Source organism: Malurus melanocephalus, unplaced genomic scaffold (assembly GCF_030028575.1).
Source record: "Malurus melanocephalus ecotype Western Australia unplaced genomic scaffold, MMel_1.1 scaffold_180, whole genome shotgun sequence".
Classification (NCBI taxonomy): Eukaryota; Metazoa; Chordata; class Aves; order Passeriformes; family Maluridae; genus Malurus; species Malurus melanocephalus.
The window spans coordinates 1,462,387-1,486,951 of NW_026623412.1; the positions used below are offsets into that span (position 1 = coordinate 1,462,387).

The window sequence follows — 24,565 nt, forward strand, 5'->3', positions numbered from 1 at the left end:
GAGCTTTGAGAAGCCCCAACAGGGACACCTTGATCTCTGCAGGGAGCTGCATTGAAGTTTTGGCTCTCAACCCTTTACCTGTTTGATCTGTGCAGCCACAGCCATACCTGGCCATTTCCTGTCTTGAATCTGACCCACTGAAACCCACTGACTTGATTGCTCAGCTTGACCTTAAACCTGGCTCATGGCTAYGGATGGGGCTGGCAACCACTGGCCCCTTGACTGACTCTGGTTACCACCAGCAAACCAAGCCCTTACTCTGATGTGCTGATCAGACCYCCTCTCTTGACATTAGGCTTCATCACTACAGCCTTGTCTAGTGGTGTGAGATGGTTGATYCTGGTTACTGCCACCAGACCTGCTCTGATCGCTCTGTCTGGGTAGAGTGAAGATCACACCCTYTGCCAGTCAGGTCAACTGCTTTGGACCATCCTGCTCAGACTCAGAGTGCCTCCCCGGATGGGCAGAGYTCCACGGCAACCATGAAAAACATCTCTCTCTGAGATCCTAAGAAGTAAGAGCTGCTTGTGACCAGACTATACAGGCCATTACAGATGTCAGGCAAGACAGCGGATGTTGGCTTTGCTAATGATGAACACCCTCTTCTCAWACTTCTTCCATTATTTTAAACAGCTTTCACACTGTAAAGGCCTCATTTTCCTACTGRAAACAGCTTACTTTCAGCATTGGGAAGCAAGCTACATCAATTTCATGCACAGGAGCAYAAAACTTTCATCTTTGCAGGTGGAMATCCCTAATCCAGTCACTCACATTTTTTTCTTTACAATATTACAGTAAGTTCATATGAACATCCAGTTGTTCTAAACAGCRAACTTCTACTGTTACTTGAAACCCAGCTTTCAGCATTTAGGCATTATTCACAGAATGATCCCAAAGTTCATTAGACAAAAATAATGAATCATTAATAATAAATGGAGTATTTAAAAGTCTTAAACAAGGAACAAGCATTTGGAGGTTTCAGCAGCTGGAAAGTTCAGAGTATCCTTACCTGACCACCAGCCACAATAGCTCCAAAGAGATGTAGCAGGCAACATTTTAGGCTTTCCTTGAGATGTTCACTTTCTTGAAAGCATTCTGATTAAATAAAAAGGAGATTTTCCTCAAAAAAACCAACAGATGAAGTACTGAAAATCCCCTTCCATATTCCTATCATCATACAAATTAAAAGAAAAATCAACTAGACCATCTCCACTTTCTTTTACATAACTCAGACATAWACACATCAATTCTAGCATTATTAAACTAGCACAACATGACCACATTTATCAGGAATTCACAGGGCCACACCTTCTGCTTGCATGAAATTTTCCATGCCTGCTGACAGGACTATAGACACACAACTTTTGTTCTTGGTTCACAAAGCCAAAATAGGCCCATTTTGTCCACACTAATGAGATATARAAGGACACGTTAACACACAACCTGTTATCATGCATGATAAAGATAGAGAAATTTTGGCCTGAGAAGTCTGACGCCATATGCAGTGCAGGTAGCTCAAAAAAACAATCACTGAACTTACTCAGTTYAAGGCAGATTGCCAGAGAATCCTGTGCAGATCTGTAACCTTTCTAGCAGTRATCCCTTTAACAACACCATTGTTGTTAAACTATCCTGCACCATTTCTCTTGCTGTATCTAATAGAAATTAGTCCCAAACAGTCTCAGGAACTCTTCTTACCAACAGATATAACCAGGATATTGTAATTACAACAATAACACTAGATCCAATGTAGCTGCAAGAAACTACAAAGRAATATTTTTGGCAATAACCATTGTAAAACTTCCAATAACTTTATAAAATAAAATTGATAATTACTCAGCTTGTAAAAACTGAAATTTTAAACAAGCATTAGAAACTGAAAATGCAATATTCTYATGTCCACTAAAATAATAAGAATATAGCCTTTAAAATATTGAATATCTAAGCCTGTTTAAAAAGACGATTGCAGAGCTATTTTTTAAACCTGTTCTCCAAAGAGAACAAAGCTTAGATGACCACGGTTAGTGAGCTAGTACCACCACTCCTTGACTTATAGCCTCTGGATCTTTGTACAACTTCACACAAATTGAAAAGAGCAGTACCTGCCAGATTATAAATAAATCATTAGGCTGCACAGACTGAAACCATCCCCCCTCAAATTAGTCCTGTCATGGCAGAATGCTTAAGGCACATGCTCAGCAATTTCTTACTCTGTCCTTTCTGTCAGCTGGCCAACAAGCAGATGAGTATCTGCCTGCTAATTAGCACACTTTTAGCTYGGTCACATAATATAGTATTTAAGAGCCTCAGGAGGAAGCACAGTGCAATGCATTGAATGGAAAGAAGAGAACCTACAGATGATACCCCTTAGCAGCAGCCTTTAGAGTGGGTTTTCAGTGCCCTGGCACGTAGAGAAGGGCATTTTACTGGCATCAACAATTTGGTCTTTTTGGCAACTATCCTATTTTTGTACACAGCAATGGAATCTCAAGGAACAGGGTCTGTGACTCAAACCTAGAAAAATGAAATTCATAAATGCTACAACTCAAGGAATAGAACCTTTTTTTTATTATTTTCAATTAAAACCAAGCTAATGAATAGCTGAAAAAGAGCTGATTTCATTCTTTCACTCCCCATGTCTSCAGCTTATTCCTGCTACTACAATTTTGTAAGCACTAGCATTTTGGTATGCTAAACTGGCAAACTACCTAGGCATCCCACATTCCTGAGATTGAAGCAGAGGATATGGACATGCAAGTCCTTCTTTTCCACACAATGTGTAATGGCAAGATCACATGAATTCCAAAGTAGCCATCATGATATTTAATGACTTAACCAGAGAGAAAAGAGTTTACTAAACTGCAGTCCAAGGAGCATTTGCTACTTGAATGGCACAGAGTTTCATCTTTTCTAGCTCTTAAAGCATATTAAAGAGACAGAAATGCATSAACACTCTCCTAAGATTATTTTTCCATGAGAGTTATCAGCACACTTATTACAGGATCTCATGTGCAATCACTATGTACCATAATAAATGGAAAAGCTAGAAATTCACAGAACCAACCCTATTAAACCATGCTAGCACTGCATTAAAATGAAGTCTGGAAAAAAAGAAAAAAGCTTTCAGAGATGATCAGGAATGGCAAAACAGTGATGGTCAGAGTAAAATCAAGTACAAAAACCAAGCAAATAATCCACTTCATTCAGCCTCAGAAAGCAAGTAAGGGATTTTACTTCTACATTATCAGGCCTGCTTAGGAGAAAGCTACTTGGAATCATTTAAGTTCATTCCTCTAAGGATGACTATTTTTAACAGGCTGTTAGTAATACTTACGGTAAAAGAAAGGGACAAATTCAACAGTGAGGGAAGCTGGTTTATACTTCTGTCTGCTCCTTTCAACCGTACTAAGGAAACGTCTGCAATTACATTAAAAAACATGCACCAGAGAAATKAGATACAATATCTCTGTTTATGTCTTATTTATTAATTTATGGCTTATAATATGAWATTATAATATGACATAGCAGAAAACACTGCCAAAAATGAGGAATTATCTTTCACCGACAGAATAACAAAGAACAGTGAAGTAGTACTTTATCTTGAAAACATGAATCACAGCTAYTCCGATATTCAGTCTGCACCTAGAAATACTTGACATTTTACAAAATTGTWTAATTAAAAAATAAATAAATAAGCCAGCAATCTCTTATTTAGTCCATGCTTACTGTAACTAAGCCCCCAGCTAGACTGCCACATTTCTTGACCAAGCAATTTGAAATGGCACAAAATATTGTGTTCATTAGGCTAGAGGGAACACATCATCAAATTAAAGGGATGTCATTCTACTGATACACTTACAAACTTAATTTCAAAGATATAACTTATCTACACTGTGAACTTCAGTGACTTAATTTGCCCTAATTCAAATGGGCCTGCCTACCATATTCATTTTGGCTTCTTTGTTCCACCACTTCAGAAAAATGGCCAGTTTGTGGAAGAAGAAAGCAATGTAAAGACCTTTGTGGTGGTCAGTTACAACCAATCACCKCTTACTATATCCTTAGATTTAATTTTCCTTTAACTTTTATAGTAACAGTAAATATATTATCATTTTAAAAAGTTATTTAAATCATATCCAGTTTGAGAAAGCCTAACATTTTTCCGTRGTGTGATTCTACAGACTCATGGCTAAAGCTATAACAAACAACAGTATTTATAATCCTATGCTAGTCCACACATACCCTGCAATTCGCTGCCTCCAATTTCGATATGGATCATAGAGACTTTCACAAAAAGCCAATGCATGTCTTACAAATTCTTCTATGGGGGTCTGATCTTCCACTTCTTTTTCTTTTGTTTTGCTTTTTAACTGAGGAGAAAAAGAAAGCTGTGRTCAGAAAATTTCTAGAAGTTGAAAATTAATCTTGATCTCCCCCAGAAAAGTTCTGAGCCTAGGAACTGTTTCCYACATAACACTATTACTGAAAAAGCAGACCATATAAAGAGGAGCAGGAAGTATCAGATGGTAGGAATATAGATGAAAATTGTTAACCATATACCTGTTGAATGTATAATGTAGTCATGGTGATAACATAGTTAATGTATGAACACATCCCAATCTCTTCCACATTAGCCAAATTCCTGTGAAGACAACATCAAAAACACAGAATTGTATACAGTGTACCATTTGAAGCTAGTTCAAACAATGTTTGTTTTAGCATTCTGTCTCTATTCACACAAAAGTATACCAGCATTTCAAAAATACTCTACAAAAGACTGCACATACTTAAATGTTTATTTCTGTCACAGTTAAAGAGCTCACAAGTTTTCATCTAACAGGAAGAAAGACTCAAGTCACTCCACTGCATGCCAATTCTATCTGGAATTTGGGGTTTCAGAGGTTAAGCAGATTCCCATGACACCCTAAACAGAAAGGTCAGAAATGGCATCTGATAACAAAGACAATAACTTCCACTTTACTAGCACATACACTTYCCTAAAACTTCAGCAAACATATTACCTAGAAAGATTTATTCACTTTATTTCTCTGGAGGAAAACAAACACCTATAAATTATTTTAGAAAATAAAGCAACAACAACTAAGAATTTCTCGGTTTTGAAGACGAATCACAAAGGTCAGGTACCAAAGTGATGAYGCAGGAGAACTTTTCAGCAAGTAAAGGTGACAACAGTTTGTAATTCAGAAACACGTTACCACCGTCTACTCAGCTTATATTCAATAGTACAGAATACTTAAATGCTTCCATACAGCTCTTTGTATCATTTCAGAGGTAAGGAAAGCCAAAGTATTAAAAAATTCTGCTGCAAATACTCCTCAGTAAAGAAGATTCTCTATTATATTTTACCTCCTTCCTCTCTCTAAATGCACTTTGCAACAGAAAACTGAAGAAATAGTGAGGAATAGATCCCTAAAATCAGTTATTCATTTGAGTCAACAGAATTACACTATCAGGCAGAAGTTTCAGAAGTAAATCAGCTGCATGAGTGGTATAATAATAACTTTCACAAGCTGTTTATGGAATTATAAGCATGTTAAGAATGTGAAACAGTTCTTCCTGTAAAATTCTCTCAAGTTCTTTCATGTCTAACACTTGTAAGAGCACACCTGCTCTTTTAATAGTATTTCTWACACCAGGTATATCACATCTTGAATTCCCATAGATTTCTCTTGTACAAKTACATGGATTTTAGCATTTAATCCCCTTCTATTCCTATTGCARATATTATTGCTAAGATGACTGCATTGCTCCCCTCTCTCTCTTTTATTCCCTCTTCCTTTATTATGAAGATTGTTTCAGAGAAGCATAATTTCTCTGTTTCYACTGGAAAGTGTCAGATCACATCATATGTATCATTAAAATATTTATAAGCTGCGTCAAAATTTCTTAAACAAAACAATAACCTTGTTGAGGTAACAAATAGAACAAATACCTGCAAAGGATGATAAAAAACTTCACAAGTAAAAGTGACAGAGTCTGCTGCTGCTCTTCCAGGCCATCTGACATTTTCTGGACACACTGCARCAGCTGGAGCCTGAGGACCTGAAGAATGTTATCAGGAAGCAGCGATATTCCTGGTGGAATGTCATCCACCCTAATGAAACAAGCCAGATACAAAATTGTTAATCATACAAATGACAAGCTACCAATCGATTTCCACGTACTTATGTAGTGTTCCAGTACTGTTCTATGGGAAAGGTCACCCAGCTGACAGATCCCAAACACTTTCTAATGAATCACAGGGAAATATCTGKTGGCCATACACCAGCTTGAGCTTTGTTTTCCCCAGCAATAAACTACATTTAAAAGAAAGTGTTGAAATTAATAAAGTGGATTCCTGTTGCGGTGGATGAGACCACCCCAGAAAATGCTGAAGGGCCGGACAGCACTGGGATAGTTAGCACCCAATGRTGGAAATAATTTGATAACCCCTTGGGAATTACATGGTTCTTACYATGAATATGTAAATCCTGATGCCCTGGTTGGATTTAACGTGATCTCTCTCTCYACCTACCCCTTCCCCCCAYTGGTCGTTGTGTTCCCCTTTACCTTCTCTCTCYGCCCAGCTTCTCAAGTAACTGGACCCAAAGGATATATCTGTGGGCAGATAACCCCGCCTCTCTCTCTTTCGCCTCTGGTCCCTTCGGGAATAAACGCCTGGAATATACATACGACTGAGCCCTCTGTTTCTTGGTCTCTGGTAAGGTATGGACTACTAGTCCACTGGGGAAAGTGTGTTTGCTGGTCATAGGTCATAGGAAAGTGTGTTTGCTGGGCCTAGGCATAGGTTTTACTCCTGCACAGCACCAAGAAGTGCTGGCTGATGTGATCTCCACAGCAGGGGATGCTTGTAGTACACGCAGAGAGATGAGACTCCCCTGGACACCCCCTAGCTCACRAAAAGATTCCTAAATCCTCCTCCCTGCAATGAGCTGTTTTAACTGCCACAAAGAAATTGTATGAACTTCATCAGGTAAACAGGTGGTCAGACACAATGCAATGAAACATGAAAACAAAACATATTTGGAAGAATCTTTTCAGCTTTCTACTGAAGATTAAAAGTGYCCAAATAAATGAGATGCCAATTATTACACAGCTATTTGAAGCCCAGCTGGTATTCATCCACAATGAAACCCATATCATTCTTACATAAATTTCAAAAATCCATACAAAATTATCTTGCCTATTGTTTCCTGTTAAACTAAAACATTTTTAGAAATGCACCAGTGGGAACCAAGAYATGAAGAAAAGAATGGGGTTTTTTTGTGGTTTGTTTTTTTCCCAGTGATCCAAAACCAAATAAGCCAATGATTCAAGAACAACCATTCAGTAAGGAAACCTATTTTAGTTACAGTATAGAAACCTACAGACTGCTAGAACATTTTCTGGGATGAAGACTGTTTATCCACTGTTGCATATGCTAAAAAGAGAGCCTTTGGGAGCAGCTGTTTACCCTGACACATGCTCTATGAACTCTAGGCGGAAAAAGGAAAACAAGCAAGAGCTTTACAGCTTACAAAAGCTTTGGACATTGCCAAAGGCAGAGGAAAGTTACAACAAAAAAAATTCACCTAGCTCAAAACCTCATAAATTTGACCCTTGCATACATACATCTGGACAAGAAAAAGCACCCAAAAGTGTGTAGAAATGCAATGACTGGCACTATATAGCATGATGGCTATTACTTGAGGAAAATGGGGAACAATCCATTGTTTAGCTTCTAATGTTGAAACACAGACCTTTATAGAACGGAAAAACAGAGACCCAATTTAGTAAAATATGTAGAGAGGTGTAAGTGACAGAAAGCTACCATATCSTAGAAAACAAGTGTTACCTACACTTATACAGATGGCCACATACTGTTCATTCCCTTGACTCTTCACAGAGTGGGGCAATYTGCTTTTCAGATCCTGGGATTCAGAATCTCAAGGGATTCAGAAAGTCATAAAACAAATTTTATCTGCCTAGTCTCCAAACTGATAGTGACATAAGCCACAAAACTGAGAATAACTGCTTTTTTCCCAACACAACTGCCAAAAATGACATTTTAATTTCTCTGATAGCAACTTCACCCCTCAAGATGCCAGCAGATCCATACTCTATAGAACTACAAGCATGGTTCCTCAYAATCTGATAATTCAGATTCTGTATTTCAGATTCTGTTAATTCCCTCTCAGTATCAGRAAAACCGTAATTTTTGGCAGCTGAAATCATATCTCCAGAAGTCAATTCCCTAAAATGGCGAACAAGTAATTTTCAGTAAGATCATGAAATGCTTTGCAAGAGAGCAAACAGCATACCCTTCATGCCTCATATCCCAAAGAATGTTTTCTTTGCTGTAGCTGCYTGTCCATGCTGTTGCACAATCCATGAGAATTTAGTGCCTCATGTCAGATCGGCATGAGAAAGTCTAACTGGGATTACTCAAAATGAATATATTATAGAGTTTATAAAAAATATAAATCTTTATAAATATTCAAGGGCTTTTTCACCCCAGAGCAAACTATTACTGCTACCACAAACACCAAAGACTTAAATTTGTTGATATGTAGTACCAGTTTTTCCCAACAAGACTTGCTATTTAAACTAAGTATTCCAAAAGGAAGTAAAAAAAAATTAATATAAAAGTCATACCTTATCTAACATTCTTATTTGACTGCTGGTACCCCACCTCTAAAATGAGAAAGAACTTGACATATTTGATTTCTTTTTATTTATAATTTCCTTCGCTATGTCAAGATAGTTATGCAGCCCTACAAACTGCTATGTCAGGTGTCTGAAAGGGAGTTGAATCACCTCCACATTGTGTGCACCTATTACAGCTCAAACTCACACACTGAGGACTCTGCTCCACCAGTGGCAAGCACTTGGGAACAAACTGCTGCAACAAACCAGGCTTTATTTTTCAACACAAACCACATCATCAGCATTCCTATCATGACTTCTGCATCATTTCATGTGGGTTTGAAGTCAGCAAGTTAATAAAATATGGTTTCTATGGTATTTTGCATTAGCTTCCTTTAAGCTCCTTTGCTCAAGATCACGCAAACCAAAAGCAGAAAAAAAGAATGACAACACTCTGGAGTCCTTTGTTATTTTTAAAAGTATTAAATCAAATGGCAATTCCTCTTCAGTAAGGCGAAAAAAACCCCACACCAGCTGGTAAAGATTTTACCCTTTTTTACGGTAAATATGTACAACATGAATACATGTTTTGAGGGAAAAGAACAGACAGGTGTGCTGGTCTTTTGTGCTCAATCCTCAAGTCCCTCAGCATAGCTATATTCACCTTTTCAGCAGAATCACTGATAACATCATCAATGAGGCATTTCATACAGAGTAATGCACAAATGGATAGAATGGAATCTGTATAAGCTTATAAGYTGCATAACTGTATAAGCTCTACTTATTTAGTCAAATCACACCACTGGATATATTCATACACTATATTTAGAGGTTTCCCAATTCTGCACTGCTTAGCATCTTTCAGATTCCCAAAGAAGACTTCAGGAAATTATGTATTTTAAGTTATAGAAAAAGACATTCTTATGAGTTCAATCAGCAAGTGACAGTGCCAATTAAGGGCTCTTCTTTCAGGAAAAAAAAAACCCAAACTCAATAGAATCTTTACATTTCTTAAGTGGTATTTTCTTGGATGCTAAAAAACYTCACATATGTTTTAGATTGACACAGAATTTCATGCCTGTCTTCCAAAAGAAGTTGTGTCCGGCAATCTGTACAAGCCTTTTTCTCCCTAAATGGTTTCTCATTATTTCCTGGCATTAACCCTTCAGCATACAAGGTCTTTCAGGCATATAGCTGTAAAATATAGCAAGATTTATAGAGGGGAAAAAAAAAAAACCCAGTCAGTTTCTCCTTTCAGCCAGCATCACATTTTTTTTCATGACCAAAAGACAATTAATTGTCTAATAAGGAATTCAGCTGGAAAAAAAAGAAAAAATTACTAAGTTCACATCGTCTTAGGGCCTCTGAAATCACTGGAAATCATCATTTGGTGGTTCCACACTGACCCACTTTTCTTTTTTATGGGCCCAGTACTGTTGCCACAATGTAAATGCCYGCAATATTAACTGACAAACCCCAGAAAGATGCCACTATTCACATGCCTGATTATATCATAAATGCAAGTAAAGGCAGAAACTGCAATTCTTTGTTAATTCTAATATCTGATTGCTGTTAATTTTTTTAATCCCATATAAAAGCACAGGAATGATCTGCTTTCATCCCTATGCTGTTCTGATGCTTTTTTTTTCACATCTGTTACACAAATGAGTCTAAATCCACATGGTTCTATTCTTCCAGACTAAATCACTGATCCTGTTAGTAACCTCAGAAAAACACATTATTTTTACACTCACTAAAGTCACCATTTATCACAATGAAGATGCTGCTATTGTTCTGCACAACTAAGCTTTATGTTACCAAAAAAAAAACAACCCAACATGAAAACCATGAACAGAAATATTAAAAAACATTTAAACTCAAGTACAARCAAACTAAAAACCACTAAAAGTCAAAGTACATTCTTCTCTTCCAGTGTTCATATTTCAATACTAAATAGTATGTTGAAGATAMCCTGTATCAAAGGACAAACTTTTTTCTTAACTAAACATAGTAAGATRCATTTTTGACACTGTGAAAAAATAAATTTTCTGAAAGAACACAGAATTAACTTGAAGGTCTTGCTTACTGGTAATTGCACTACGTATTTTGCACTCACGTAGGCATTATGAGGAAAATTTTAMTACAAAGAGCTGGGAAGTCCAGGTTTTATCTGCTAAGATCCAGTTGCAGCATTCTTTATTTCCTTGTAACAGTAGAGGCTATCACTTGCACTTCAAACAAGATCTGATCCAAAGCCCATTAAAGAATTTCCATTGATTTCAACAGGGCTTGGACTGCAGCCATCATGTAAGGGAGCAACATTCTTTGCTTTCAAACACCATTAGTGGTATAGCCAATAATACTGACACCAGTTCTCATGAATTCTGAATCCTATAACATCTGTTTTTTCCTAAAAACCCCAGCTCACCCAAACACCTCAAAATCCAGAGAAAACATCCAATGGCTAAGTTTCTACTCCTCATTTTCAAAGTAACATATCAAAACAGAACCATGATAACACAGCATACAAATTTAAAATACTAAACATAAAACTCTGAAATTAAACTTCAACAGCCCCTCGTGAGTATATGTGGGAACACCTACTCAGCAATATGAGCGAAGTCAGCAATATTCTTACMCTGAATGAAGCCTCCATGGATGCAAGTCTGTAACTGGTGCATATTTTAATTTTTTAGTATTTTCAGCTAAGATACCCAAATCTTTCACTGAGCATTTCATTCACATTTAATCTTAAAGCAACCCCTGAAAAAAATTACAGAACTCTTTACCCATATCTTGTTTCTCTTAAGTCACTGCTGACCCAGAYAGCAAACAATAATATTATTTCATATGCAGCATTTAATGAATACGTATTCCAAAAATGACAAAGAAAACAAGGAAAAACAATTCTATTTCTACGAGCAAGAACAAGGAGTACTCATGCCAATTTCCTAATATAATTCAAATACCAGTATTTGCCTAGTTTCATCATTCTCAACCCTACTTGGCCTTCAAATGAATAGGAGAGCCACTCGACAACTAAAAATCTTTCTTTTATTTAAAGGCAGAACTGCTGTTGAACAAGACTGGGCTCTTAGCCAGGTCTGTTTCAGATATCAAGGAAAGATGAACAGGTCTATAATTCTACATACCTCGTTGGCAGTTTCTCAAAGTCCACATCCAGAAACTGTTCATAGCTAGACACAAAACTATCCAACCAGAGCTTCAGGTAATCTGGATCTTTCTGTAAAAACGAAGAGAACTTTAGGCAACATTGCACTCAAGGTCATCTATCAACACCTCTGCAGTACTGCTGCAAATAGAAAGTTTTTATTTAAAGCATTTCAACTGGGAGAAAGGAGAGAATACACATTTTTTAGAACTAAAATAAAAAGAACCACTTATTTTTGCTCTATTCATTAGTTTATGCGTCTCCTCTTCTTGGCACCAGTGTCAACCAAAGCATTTTAACTTCTCCCCTCACCAACAGTCTTAACTTACTCTCCAGAGACATCCATACCAGCTTTACAAACTTACTAGAATGCGTTCAAGTCTTGGTACCACAGATACTAGTACACAACATTCCTTATGGCTCCTAAAATTAATTAATAACTCTAATAGMAATCCTAATCACAAAATAATTTTCTTTTTGCATCATTCGTAGGTCAATATGGCAGCTAGCAGCAGATTAGAGACAAATGGTGTTCAGAAAGACAATGAAGAAACTGACTTGYATACTAGATGACTATAAAACAGATAGAAATTTAAATTTAAGCTTTCTAGTTGTTCTTAATAGAGCACAAAGACTGTGTTTGTGACCAGCGATCCCTCAGGGCTGGATACTGCCCCAGGAGCTAGGATGGATACTAAACCACTGCAAACCACATGGGAAAATTCTTTCAAGATATGCATTTGAGGTAGTCTTATTTTAGAAAATAAGCTGCTTAATTTCCAAAAACAAGTTSCCACACTATAGCTAACATATTCCCCTGCCAGGATTGTGCAGTCATATCCATTAACCACATACATGTAGTCCCACATTCTATGTTACAAATAATTTTCAAACCAGCYTTAAAATATCTGCCTGAAGCATTTAATATTATAAATGATTTCTGAATCTACTCCGTAATTTATGCAGAAGTTGAAAACTTTTGCAGAAATTGAAAGCATTTTTCTTCATCCGTAGATGTTCCCAAAGAACATAATATTTCCCTGCAGAGTTAAGATCAAAGAGCACACAGTGAATATCTCTAACACACACATTTTTCTGGAGCAATGTCACTGTAAAAGAAAGAGTCACCAAGAAAGACTGACAGAGTCCCATCAGCGCAAAACAGCTACCCACAAAAGATCTCTCCAATGGGGAAGAAACCAAACAAAACAACATTTAAAAAAACAGGCAAACAAAACAAAACAAACAACCTCAGAACAAAATAAACAAAAAAATCCAGAATTTCAAGTAGTGCAAAGCTCTTCTCAGAGAATCTTTCCATAGTAAGTACAGGCGTTATAAATAAAGCATAGGAACCCCCTTCTCATTATAAACTTCACTCTTGTGTCCCGAAAAACCACTCTCAACTCAAGCAAGAAGTGTCAGWAATATCCAGACACAATTTACATCACTATCGCTATTAATTATGTACAAAATGTGTTCAGGTACTGTGACAACAGGTACARATTAAACCCTCAGCTAGACACGTATCTTGTCTGATTATTCGCTTCCTTGAATTGCTGGGGTGAAAATGCTGACTTGACTGAATTTTCTTGTTCGCTCTTTCTAATTGTCTTAGTTTCCCTTCTTCTGCTTAATTCCTAATCTCTCCCTCCTTCATAATCTTTCCTCTCCTCATCTCTGCTCTTATTCACTTCTCAATTATGTAAGTAATCACWCCCTTTCTTCTTCTGTTAAAAATTTGTCTGAAGAGCATTATAGTCTGGAAGTGTAATGCAGCCTTGTTTTCATGTTTAATATGCACTGAACTACCAAATGGTTAACTTATCTTAAACAAGCCTACCAATTGTCCTCAACAYGAAATTGCATGAAAACACAGAATGAAGGCAGCTGTTGAGATAAAGAATAATTTCAGTGTTTCCAAGACACTGGTTTAAACTACAGAGTTTGCTGGATTATCACAGGTAGGTGAGTATAGAATATACATTGCTCAGGTTCAGAAATCAAACATACTGAAAATCAACCCAGAAGTTAGACAAGAAGTAGCACCTGCCTAAAGGAATGATTCAGAAGTAGTTAAAGATGCTGACTTCAGATATCATAGCTTTTCAAAAATGTTCACATACTGAAAGCTTTAACTTTCTTGTATTTCACAGCAAGTTATTTTAGCTGCAAGCAAGCTATTCCACAGGATCATAAAGAAGAGGAAAACCAGGATACCATTTTAGTAATTACAATGCATCTTAGGCTACAGGGGACAAAGCAACAGCAACTGCAGGGACGTAACGAACAGTAACGCTGCCATACCCGTATGCCCATGCTTCTGATAATAATGCAGATACTATGGGCAAAAGCTGAACTTATGTGACTTTTTCCCTGTCGAACAAACTGCTTGTTTGTTGGCATGAGAAACTTCTTGAAATCCAGCAAGAAATACTAGATGGATTCTATATCCCCAAATTAAAATTGTTTGTTGACACAGCTGAGGCTCCTTCCTAATTGTTAACAGTTATCTTGTGTAAAAAACCTCTGTTTTTCTTGGTCACCATGAAAGATGATATATAAATAACATTATCTGAATTGAAATTGCTTTAACAGAAAGTCAAGGATGAGGAAAGGAAAAGGGTAGGGCAAAAGACAAAATTAGATTAAATGCCTGATTTCTCCTTTTTAATGATACAGCCTAAATCATTTCAAGCTTCTTTATCTTTGAACTGCAATGCCTTTGCAAAGCTATCAGCACAGACTGGGAATAGAGAGAACACTGGCAGACAAAATAAGCAAGAAATAACACACAGATGACAAGAGTAAACCACATGTTATAAAACAGTCAAAAGTTTTTGCCTACCTGTASAGCACATACTGCTCAATTTGCTTGTCACTAAAACTCCTCCCAGTTCTGGTAAAAAGCAAGAACTGCAGGTCTGTTTGATCATTCCCTGCAGCACACTATTCAACTCAAATYCCTTCTGTCTCAATCCCCTGCCAGTCAATTAATAATGTAATATTCCAAGTTATCAAAATAACCAGATTTGATATAAAAATACCAGGTAACATTACTGGTATGTGTGCCAGCAGAATAGTTTATGCAGTAGTTGAGTCTGAGAGACAAATCTAGAAACTTCCATCCAAGCAATAGCACTAACTCAAAACCACTTGGAGAAAATGATTTTTTAAAAATCAGGAAGACAAAGAAAGTAAATAAGATCACTTAGCAACATGAGAAACACGGAGAAATAAATCTCTATTATACACCACCTGACAGAGGCATGCTTCCTTTCCAGAAATGAACAAAAATGAAGACTTGTGAAGCAGGAGTTCATTCCAGGAACAAGGGACCCAGTATTTAGCAGCCAGGCTACAATTAAGATATGCATGTGATTTCAAAAACATTAGAAACAGAAATTATAAACAGCTTTCAAACTTCAAATCTGGCCCAGGTTTTCTTTTTTCTTTATTAGCAACAACCATCCCAGATCCTAGCCACCAGTCTCCTGATCAAAGCTGCAAGCAATCTAAATTTTACTGAGGCAGTTTTAAGAATAGAAACTGAAAATGGTAAAAAAAAACCCCTTGGCAAAGTACATAAAACTGTCCTAAAATGCAGCAAAATACATACAACCTTTCTGAAAACCTGCCAATGTGAGTCAAATGCATCTTACATTCTTCCAAACCAAAGGCATTATCATTTAGGAGAAAGAGTCTTCTTACAGTGGTTTAAAATTCTAAGTTCTTAATAAAACCAAGCAGTAATAATGGGTATTGGCTGTTTTGTTTGCACCATTATTTTGTGTACAATGCAATATGTACAATCATATCCAGCATCTTTATCTTGAACTGAACTTTTTCTTGAGGACAGCTGCTCCCACTTAATCTGGAGTTGAAATTCGGTGAATTTTAGAAAGTATTTCTGTTAAGTTCTCCCCCCACTCACCTTTCCCACTATCCTCTATTTTCCCATGACAGAAGTGATAAACCACAGTAAGARCAGAGCAAAATTAACCTTACTTTAACATGAATACATTTGTGTTCTCCAAGCCAGTACATGCTGCAATATGACAAATATTTTGTTATTATGTATCAGAGAAGTGCATCCCATGGGATCTGTGCTGCATCTGAGGCAACAAATCACTGAACTGCAAACTCAGCTCCAACTGATTCACTATAAATTGTGAGCTACTACATCATATCTGTAGTCATCGTAAGGAAGCAGTACAACACCAGAATAAAGCATCATATACTCAGAAGTTTTGCTACCAGTAGAAGCAGCAAAAGGAATGTATGTACTTCCCCTCTTTGATAATTATCCTTTTGTTATTATTCTTCAGTKTTGTGGGTTAAGGTTTCTCCTTTTGTTTTCTTTCTTGGGCAATTTTTCTTTCCCATTTTTATTGCTGGGGTACACTGATTGCCAGGTCATCCTTTTGATGGCTGGGCAATTGGTGAAGACAAAAGAACCTAGCCCCACCCGAAGAGTCTCCCAGGGCACTTTTCCTGCCTGGCAGTTTTTTTCGGTTTTTGGCATTTGCATGTGGGGGAAGGGGGGGGGCGGGGAGTAGCTTCACTTCGTGCCCTGCTTGGCTCAGGGGAGGAGGGCGGACCTGCTGCCTGCGGGGGAGAGCTCACCTGCTGCCACTGCAGAGCCCAGCATCTCCGGTTGTTGGTTCCTGTTTGCTGCACTGGGACCTTCTGCCCCTATGCCTTGCCGGGGACCCCTGAGATTCCAGCTGCAGTGGTCGAGTTCTGCTGCATCCCATCTGCAGCCACCGGATTCTGCTCATTTCTTTGCTCATCTGGCCATTCTGGGGTTTCGTGCTGTCCAGAGGAGCACCAAGATCGGCGTTTTCTGCTGTGAGTTTGCAGAGGAACCCTTTCTCCATCCACCTCTGCCAGTTTGTGACCGCCATTGGCCACGCGGGAGATCTGAACCAGCCGGGACCCGCCCACAGCGCCCCCTGCAGCCACCGGGGAATCATTGCACCCGCCCTGCCCGGCCGGGAGCCAACAGTGCCCCTGCTGACTGGGACTGGAACTGCACCAAAGGGGAGGGTGTGTGTATATCTGTGTGAGGCTGTCAATGGGTTTGTGGCTGGGTTAGTTGTTGCTATTGTTGTTGTTACTTGTTTCACCTTGTTACGCATATTAGTAAAATCTGTTATTCCCTTTTACCCACATTACTGCCTGGAAGCCTGTGAATTTCAAAGCTGTAATAATTCGGAGGGAAGTGGGGAGTCATATCCACCATGCCAAAGGGGGTCCCTGCCTTCATTGGCAAGCACCTGTCTTTCAAACCAAGACATGCAGACAGGCAGCTGGAGGCTGTAAGTCAGAAAACAGCTCTAAATTGTTTCCTGTGGTGCTGGTTGAAGATGCACCACACTTYTAAAGCACAGTTTACAAAGCAATGTATGCTTTGGTAATACACCACAAGGCTAAACTGTGATAAACCAAACTGAGATGGKTATTCCTTTCCAGCCCCACCACACACGCTGTGCAGACATGTCCTATGAGATCAACAAGAAATCAAGAAGGAAACTTTTAGTTTATACAGCAGCAATAAAAGGAGAACGAAGCGTGAATGTGGTAATAAAATGCTTTTCACCAGTTACAACTTTCAAATTACTACAGACTGAGACCTCAAAGCTTTCTAAATTACAAGCCTAAGCTTTTCATTCATTTACCTGAAGCTTGCCTAGCTTGTGTGCAGGACAAATTTATGTAACTTACTTGAATGATAGTTCACATATAGAAACTGTATGCCTTAAAACTTTTGGAAGATAATTTCCCCATGGCTTTAAATCCAAGAAGGTAAAATCCAACTTATGTCAGCCATTTCTCTTTATAGTGATACATGGAAACAATTAGAGTTTTAACAAGGCTGCCTTAAAGGTGACATGGTAACATAAGTGAAAATCTATAAAACCCMTCCCCCCCCCCCCAAAACCAAACAAAGAACCAAAGAGTATAAAAGTTCAGACTTGAGAAACTGCTAAAGCAACAGCTATAGCAGTCGTTCACCTGCGCTAATGACAAAAAAGTCTTTTATGCCTATTAAAACAAACGTAGCTCAGAGCACCTGAAAGTGAAAATACTTCCCTGTTCCTTCCCCTCCTTAAATAACTCTGGTTTTCATTAAAAAAAACAAACAAAAAACTCAGATGGGCAAGATGACACAGCACTCTTCAGGCCTCCATTTCCCTAAGATCCTCTTGGCACAATAAGAGTTGCTACAGCTCTTTACACTTTAAGAAGAAAGAGTGTCAGGTCTGAGCAGTGAAGTGTTTTTAACAGGTACTGAAAGYAATCTCAAGAAACACTCAAGACCGCAACACATTAAACCCATCTCCCATGAAATAGCCAGAGGAGGGTTAGTTTTTTGTGGAGGCTGAAAGCCAGCATTGCAGCCTTGCRGGTTCTAAATCTAAAATTCAACCGACAAGAGTGTACTCCTGAGATCWGGAAAAACAAAAGGGAGTCTGAAAGTCTGGATGGAGGAGGACAAGACAGAGGAGGATGTTTACCAAAGCAACGGGACTGAGCAGCCTTGACTGTCTGTGGGAAAAGAAAAGAGGAATGTTGAAGAAGAGCRGTCTGATAGGGCAGATGCCAAAGACAGAGCAAAATCGCGAGAATTAACAACACCGCAACTTTTGCAACACTCCAATCATATGCTGATGAGTAGAGAAGGGGCTGGTAATTAGCCAAAAAATAGTTGCCATTTATGAGRAAGACTTAGTATACACCTGTTGCTAAATAGATAAAAGGGGCTCAGCCCCATAATAAAGTAGTATGCTTGTGTGCATGTCTGTCTGTGTCTTTTCCTCATTATTTGTGTCGTGTTGTCGGTCTCTACTGCAACAGTTTTTGTTTTCTTTCCCAACGTAGCTAAAGAAACCCATTGTACTGATCTACTGATCCTTAATACGCACTGCAATACTGTGACTMAACACTACCAAACAATTACCAAGATTCCCACAGAGTCTAAACACTTGCAATATAAACTCTAGCAAGGCCATCCTTACAATTAATGGAACTGGGAAAGAAGCTCCCAATGCACCACCTTCAGCATTTAATCACACTGAAGCAAAGCCAATAGYACAGAGGGGATCTACTCTGATGCCCTTCTGACAGACAGGGACAGGACTTTTTCTAAGGCAGTGAAGTGCAAAAAAACTGTAGCCAAAATCAACACTAGCTTGGGACAGGCTCTTGTCTTTGATACAATAAATTGTCTGCAAATTACAATAACCTTTTCTAGTCTGTATGAAAATTGATTAAATGAATGACCAAAGTGTCCTAATACTGTCTTTCTTTTTTTTAGTTTGCCTACGCAAGAAGGTCACAAGAAATGTCTGAACCAGTAAAACATTTTTAGACCCATTAAGAAGCCAGCCATCTGTACTATCTTACAAYTAGATATCTGTACTATCTTACAGCCAACTCTCAGTTAAATGAAAATATTTTACACAAAACTGGCACTGAAGTCCYTCCACTGAAAGTCTTCAGCCCTGTGCCTGTAGAATATGGGGACATTTACCCACAGTTTCAAAACAAAACTATTTATGCATTCATMCAACATGTTGAATTTAGATTTAGTATTAACTTCCATGTCTGCTATGGTTTCAGGCAAAAAATGGAAGGACAAACCTCAGTAGAATTTTATATAAATATGTTCAGGAAGTATTAGTTGCTAAAAACAAAAGCTAGATCTGCCCGAGGCTATTTCTATGCTCTAAAGGCAAAAATTCACTGCAGGGCAGTTTAGAGTCCAACTATCAGACAAGCCCAACTTGTCTGACAAGACAGTGTGTGAAGTCGTTAAATTTAATGCGCAGCCATCAAACAGCCAGCTKGGTCTGACTCCTGTGCTAGCTCTCAGTCAACCTTCAAAGTGGATTTCAGCTTAGAGGCACAACTATAAAATCTCACTGGCACTAGTATCATCATAACTAAATCCCCATCCCCAAGCACTTATTTCAAATAAGAACAATCCTTTGGTGACAGACCTACAAAATGTAGCATTAGGAAACTAAACATGAAACATTGCCTTTAGATCACTGGTGAGTTCACTCATCTTTAAATWAATTGTAGTGGTGTGCATAATGCAGAACATTTCTCAACACTGTTAAATAAACTATTCATTTAGGAATCAGAAGATTTGTTTTAAGGGAGCTCTTTCCKCTTCATGTTTTCTGACATAAAAGGCTACATTTCCATCATGAGAACTCTTAGCAGCCTTTACTCTGAAGTATGCCACAATGCTTATGCATTTTGTGAACCTTTCATATAAAATGCCAAAATAAAATGAGAAAAGCTTTGCTRCAGCAGCAACACAGCAGTTAGAATTAGTAAAAGACTTAATGATAAACCATTCTAAATCAGCTAAACTGACTTAATAAATTCAATCAATTCTAATTATCAAGAAAGTCACCTTTGGGCACAACCTTCCATTTAAATCAAAATACTGATTTTTGAATCAGTGGATCCAAAAGAAGAAAAGCTCCTGGCAAGTTATTACTATAAATCTCCTTTTTCAACATCCACATAAGTATTATGTCCCATTGCCAGATTTWAAAAAGGGATGGAGTGGTGATGCTTTGTTTTATATACGGAAGCTGCAGTGACTCATAATAGAAACAACTATTCTGGAACAAGTTAAAAATTCTCTTTAGCACTGGGATTTATACCAAAATAAGCCTAAAGCTGCCAATCATGATAAAATTYAGCTCACAGACTTTATAGTCAAGTTTAATATTTTTCTTCTCTTTTTGAAAACAAACAAAAATATTTTTAATCTTCCAGCATTGCCTTAATTGAAAGAAAAAGACAATTATCCAAGCAMTTTTATTCATTTTCCTTTCTACTTCAAATTGCCAACAAAATTAAACAATTTTCTTAGGAAAGTAGAGGTGTTACTTCTATTTTGGTTTCTCTTGTCTTTTTTGTTGTTGCTTTGTTTTTGAATCAGGATACAATTACAGCCTTGTAGCTTGAAACTGGCATGTGACTGAAGCCATCCACTGGATGAACCTAATTAATGTGAACTCAGATTTTAATGTCTTCACATTTGACAGGAAGTACCACTAGGTAAGCCCCATGTAGAAGCTCATATACCCTATTTCAGCCTTCTGGAGCCCACTTCACAGAGCACTTACCAGAAATTTACCATACTCTATTATATTCTATTAACATTCACTTTTCCAATCAAAGTTGGCATAGCGAACCAATTGGAAGTTGCATTTTAAGCCTGGGGAAACAAGAAGCAYTCAAAAAAATTCAAAGGCAACTAAAATAACATGACATCAAAAGTCTAGTGTCAAGATTAAACTTAAAAATTCCAACTATATCTTAGGAAATATAGACTTTAACTCTTAATTGCTTTAGAACTTCAAATTATGCCATTGTTTCACATGAGAAAAAGGCTGAGTTATAGCAACAACACACACAATCAGCTTTTGCCCCACTGAGTTTCCAACTTTCAGTGTAGCACAAGTTTATCACAGACAGAAAGGAAGCAGGATGGTGCTACAACAGTAAAACATCAGCCTACTATTTCACCATATCAAAAGCTAAATATTGCCGTGTCTTTCAGCAGATAAAGGCTGAGAACCCATGTACAGCTTAAAAAAAAAAAAAAAAAAAGCCTGTATTTGTTTCAAAGTGTCATGTGATTACACCAAATTTAACTAAAACCAATTTTTGTATCTTTAGCTATGGATTGAACAGTTTGGTTTTGTCTCTTCAGTCTCTCCAGGCCCTTACATCAATGTAATGAAGCTGAACTATACACTGAAGATATAAYTCAGCAACACACTGAAGGTGTATCATTCAAAAACCCCAAATGCACTTTTCAAATACACACTTAAAAATGCCCTCGAAAACTACAGCATAGCAGAACATGGGTTAATTGTAATTCCAACTGCTGTTCGACATCCATTGCACTTCCACTGGTTCAGTTTTTAAATGATCAGCACCAGCAAACAGAGGACAGATTTCTGCAAATAACATGTTTGTTTCCTATATCCTGCTTTATTCCCAAGAGCTTTACCCATTCTGTATATATTTAATATAATTTATTCCATTTCCTACTATAGGCAAATGTAATCCTCAATCATAAATTAAACAGACTATCAAAAATGCTTTAAATATCAGAGAATGCATCAACATTCATAAGCAATTTACCAGCACAGAAATCCTCACAGCTGATGTTTASATCTGCAGGTACTTGAAGAAGCCTTACTAAGATGTCAAATTTAAGACAATGTTCATGAGGAGAATAACCAAATACAGTTTTCATTTCTTGGTGTTCCCTATCATATCTCCCATCATCTTCCACTGCAGCCTCCCACTTAGTAGAAGATAAATTGGAAAAGTTAGACCTAAGCAAATTGGGGGATTTTAAAAGAAAAATGAYGCTTATCTGCACTGTTGAGATGTGCACGTTTTGAGGTTTTTTTCCCGTACTCACATATAATGCTTTCAGCAAGAAAAGCTCAGTAATTAGAGAAGCTCTTCTTTCTTCCACAGTAGCTGTTTAACCTTTCTGAAGCCTGTAAATATTTTAACCRTATCTATTGACAACATTTGGATTCAGGCATTAAGCTGCAATGCTRTTCAATGGGCAGCTAGCAAGCCTTTCTCTCATTTCTGCAATCAGRCAAACATACCACATATTTGGGTTGATTCGGCAATATTCTTTTATCAGGACACACGTTATCCCCAGATCTGCCCACTGATCAAGTTAAAAGAGCCATAACTCAGATACACACAACAATCCAGGGTTTGATAAAATTGCTCTTATATGAGAGCATCAACACACAGAACCAGAAGCCTGTGTTTGTAGCTTTGTGATAAATCATTCTATATAAGAGACACTCAATTCTTTCACGTCAATAAAAGCTTGATCTGAATTATGTTTGTTGGCATGTTCAGAACTGGATGTTTCTCACTGATTCCACAAGGCATGGATCCACAAACCTGGATGCATGTGGGAATTAACCTCACGCTGGCCATCACTAAAGCCCTGAATTTTACAAGGAATCAAAAACACGGACAAACCTCAGACTCTACTTTATCTAGAAGTAGAAGCTACACGTATGTACTGCCAAATTTATTACAGAATAAACAACAATAATTTCTTCATAGCTTGTAAAATGTTAAGGTTTTCTTACATCTATGTTTAGATTTATCTGCTGCCTCATTGCAACCTGAAGCYAGAACTTTGTGTCAGTCTGCTCTGTGCGTCTGAATAACTACCAGCACAAGGTCACCCTGGTCCATAATTAAGGAAGGAAACAGAGAGAGACTAATGTCTCATATACTCATGGCAGTTATTTATATGTAAAGCTCTATATTGTAAATATCAGAATTATGTTAGTTCTTGGACTAGGAGACATCTCTTTAAGTAGCAGTTAATTCAGAATTGAAGACTAACTGCTGTTGTTTATCTATATCCATTCTTAGTTCAGCCTCTTGAATACAGACAGAACAAAGAACATTTTTACCACTATGTGGTCACAAGTTACTTGTGACATGATCTTCTACAAGTTACACTCCCTAGGGGTGCAGTGATTTATTTAAAACAATCTACAGAAAAGATACCTTACACAGCAATTGCTTTGTAAGACTTCACGCACTAGTTTTAGCAGAGACATGAATTAACATCATAGTGAATTACGAAAAATTACTTTTACTGACCATTTGGTTTGCCCGAACATCTAACTGTAAGCTGAATACTTCTTTATCAAATGCAACAAAGACATACACAGCAATGTGCTCTGCATCATTGACAAGGCGGCAATTGCACAAGTGCAAGCCAAGTCAAGATGAGATCTCATCTGGGATGCAAAGGTCAGTGTTTCACRTGGGGCTTACAATTCAGCGTCAAAGATTATTATATAATTGCTGAATTACATGCTTCTCACCACAACTAAGCATAATTTGGCTAAACACATATTTCTTTGAGAAACAATGTTACAACATTAAATGAGAAAATATTTATCATACATAAGTATCCCTCACTATGCCAGAGAGAAAATGACAACATATTTATCTCAAGGCAATCAGATTTTGTAAAAACAGATGAGAGCTACAGCACAAAGTAAGAAAGCACATTTGCGATTTTGAGATAACAGCTTATGCACAGGTCTGCTGCTTTTATTTAGCGCAGCAAGGGATGTGACTGTCTCAGCTTTCTTGCAATAGTAAAGACCAGATCACTACGATCAGCTCTATGACTGCTACCACAGAGTCTCAACTGTATCAATGACAGTAAGATTGAATGTTCCCTCTTTAAAATGTGAAGCATGGGCTCCAAAATGGGTGAACAACATTCACAGGTTTCCTTCAAATCATTGTGTCATATGACAGGAAAAGGCAGTGTCTACATCAAATCAGGGCTTTACTGAAGACAAGAGTGTAAGGACATTCTCAGAGCCATTGTAATATAATGAAAACTRAAGATTTTCTGATGTGGATATGGCAGTTAAGTGCTTGCATTTATGCCTTTGAAACACCTTTTGAAGGCTACTAGGATCTTTTCATAAACTAGAAAAATCTCAATATAAAAGGATATCTGAACACATGCTGAATTTAAAAAAGAAATCAGAAATCCTGACATGCTCTATGTCTGAGTTTGAAATACCTACCACAACAACTGGAGATGAACTAAATATAGTTAAAATCTTACAAATTGCAGGTTGAATCTCTAAAGAGATTAAATTAAAATTTGCATCTGCAGTAAAAGTT

The 24,565-nt window shown here is 37.6% G+C and overlaps 1 protein-coding gene across 4 annotated transcripts in view; it reads right to left on the reverse strand.

The window, feature by feature from the left end:
- The window catches only part of NBEAL1 (neurobeachin like 1), an 83,163-nt gene that overhangs the window by 52,803 nt on the left and 5,795 nt on the right, over nt 1–24,565 (reverse strand). For all 4 annotated transcript variants that reach the window (XM_057372879.1, XM_057372877.1, XM_057372878.1 and 1 more), the window contains exons 3-8: nt 11,799–11,890; nt 5,954–6,115; nt 4,561–4,642; nt 4,243–4,370; nt 3,335–3,417; nt 1,010–1,095 (exon numbers count right to left, since the gene is read on the reverse strand). In XM_057372879.1, coding sequence (XP_057228862.1) covers nt 1,010–1,095; nt 3,335–3,417; nt 4,243–4,370; nt 4,561–4,642; nt 5,954–6,115; nt 11,799–11,890 — 633 coding nt within the window. The remainder of the gene's footprint in view (nt 1–1,009; nt 1,096–3,334; nt 3,418–4,242; nt 4,371–4,560; nt 4,643–5,953; nt 6,116–11,798; nt 11,891–24,565) is intronic.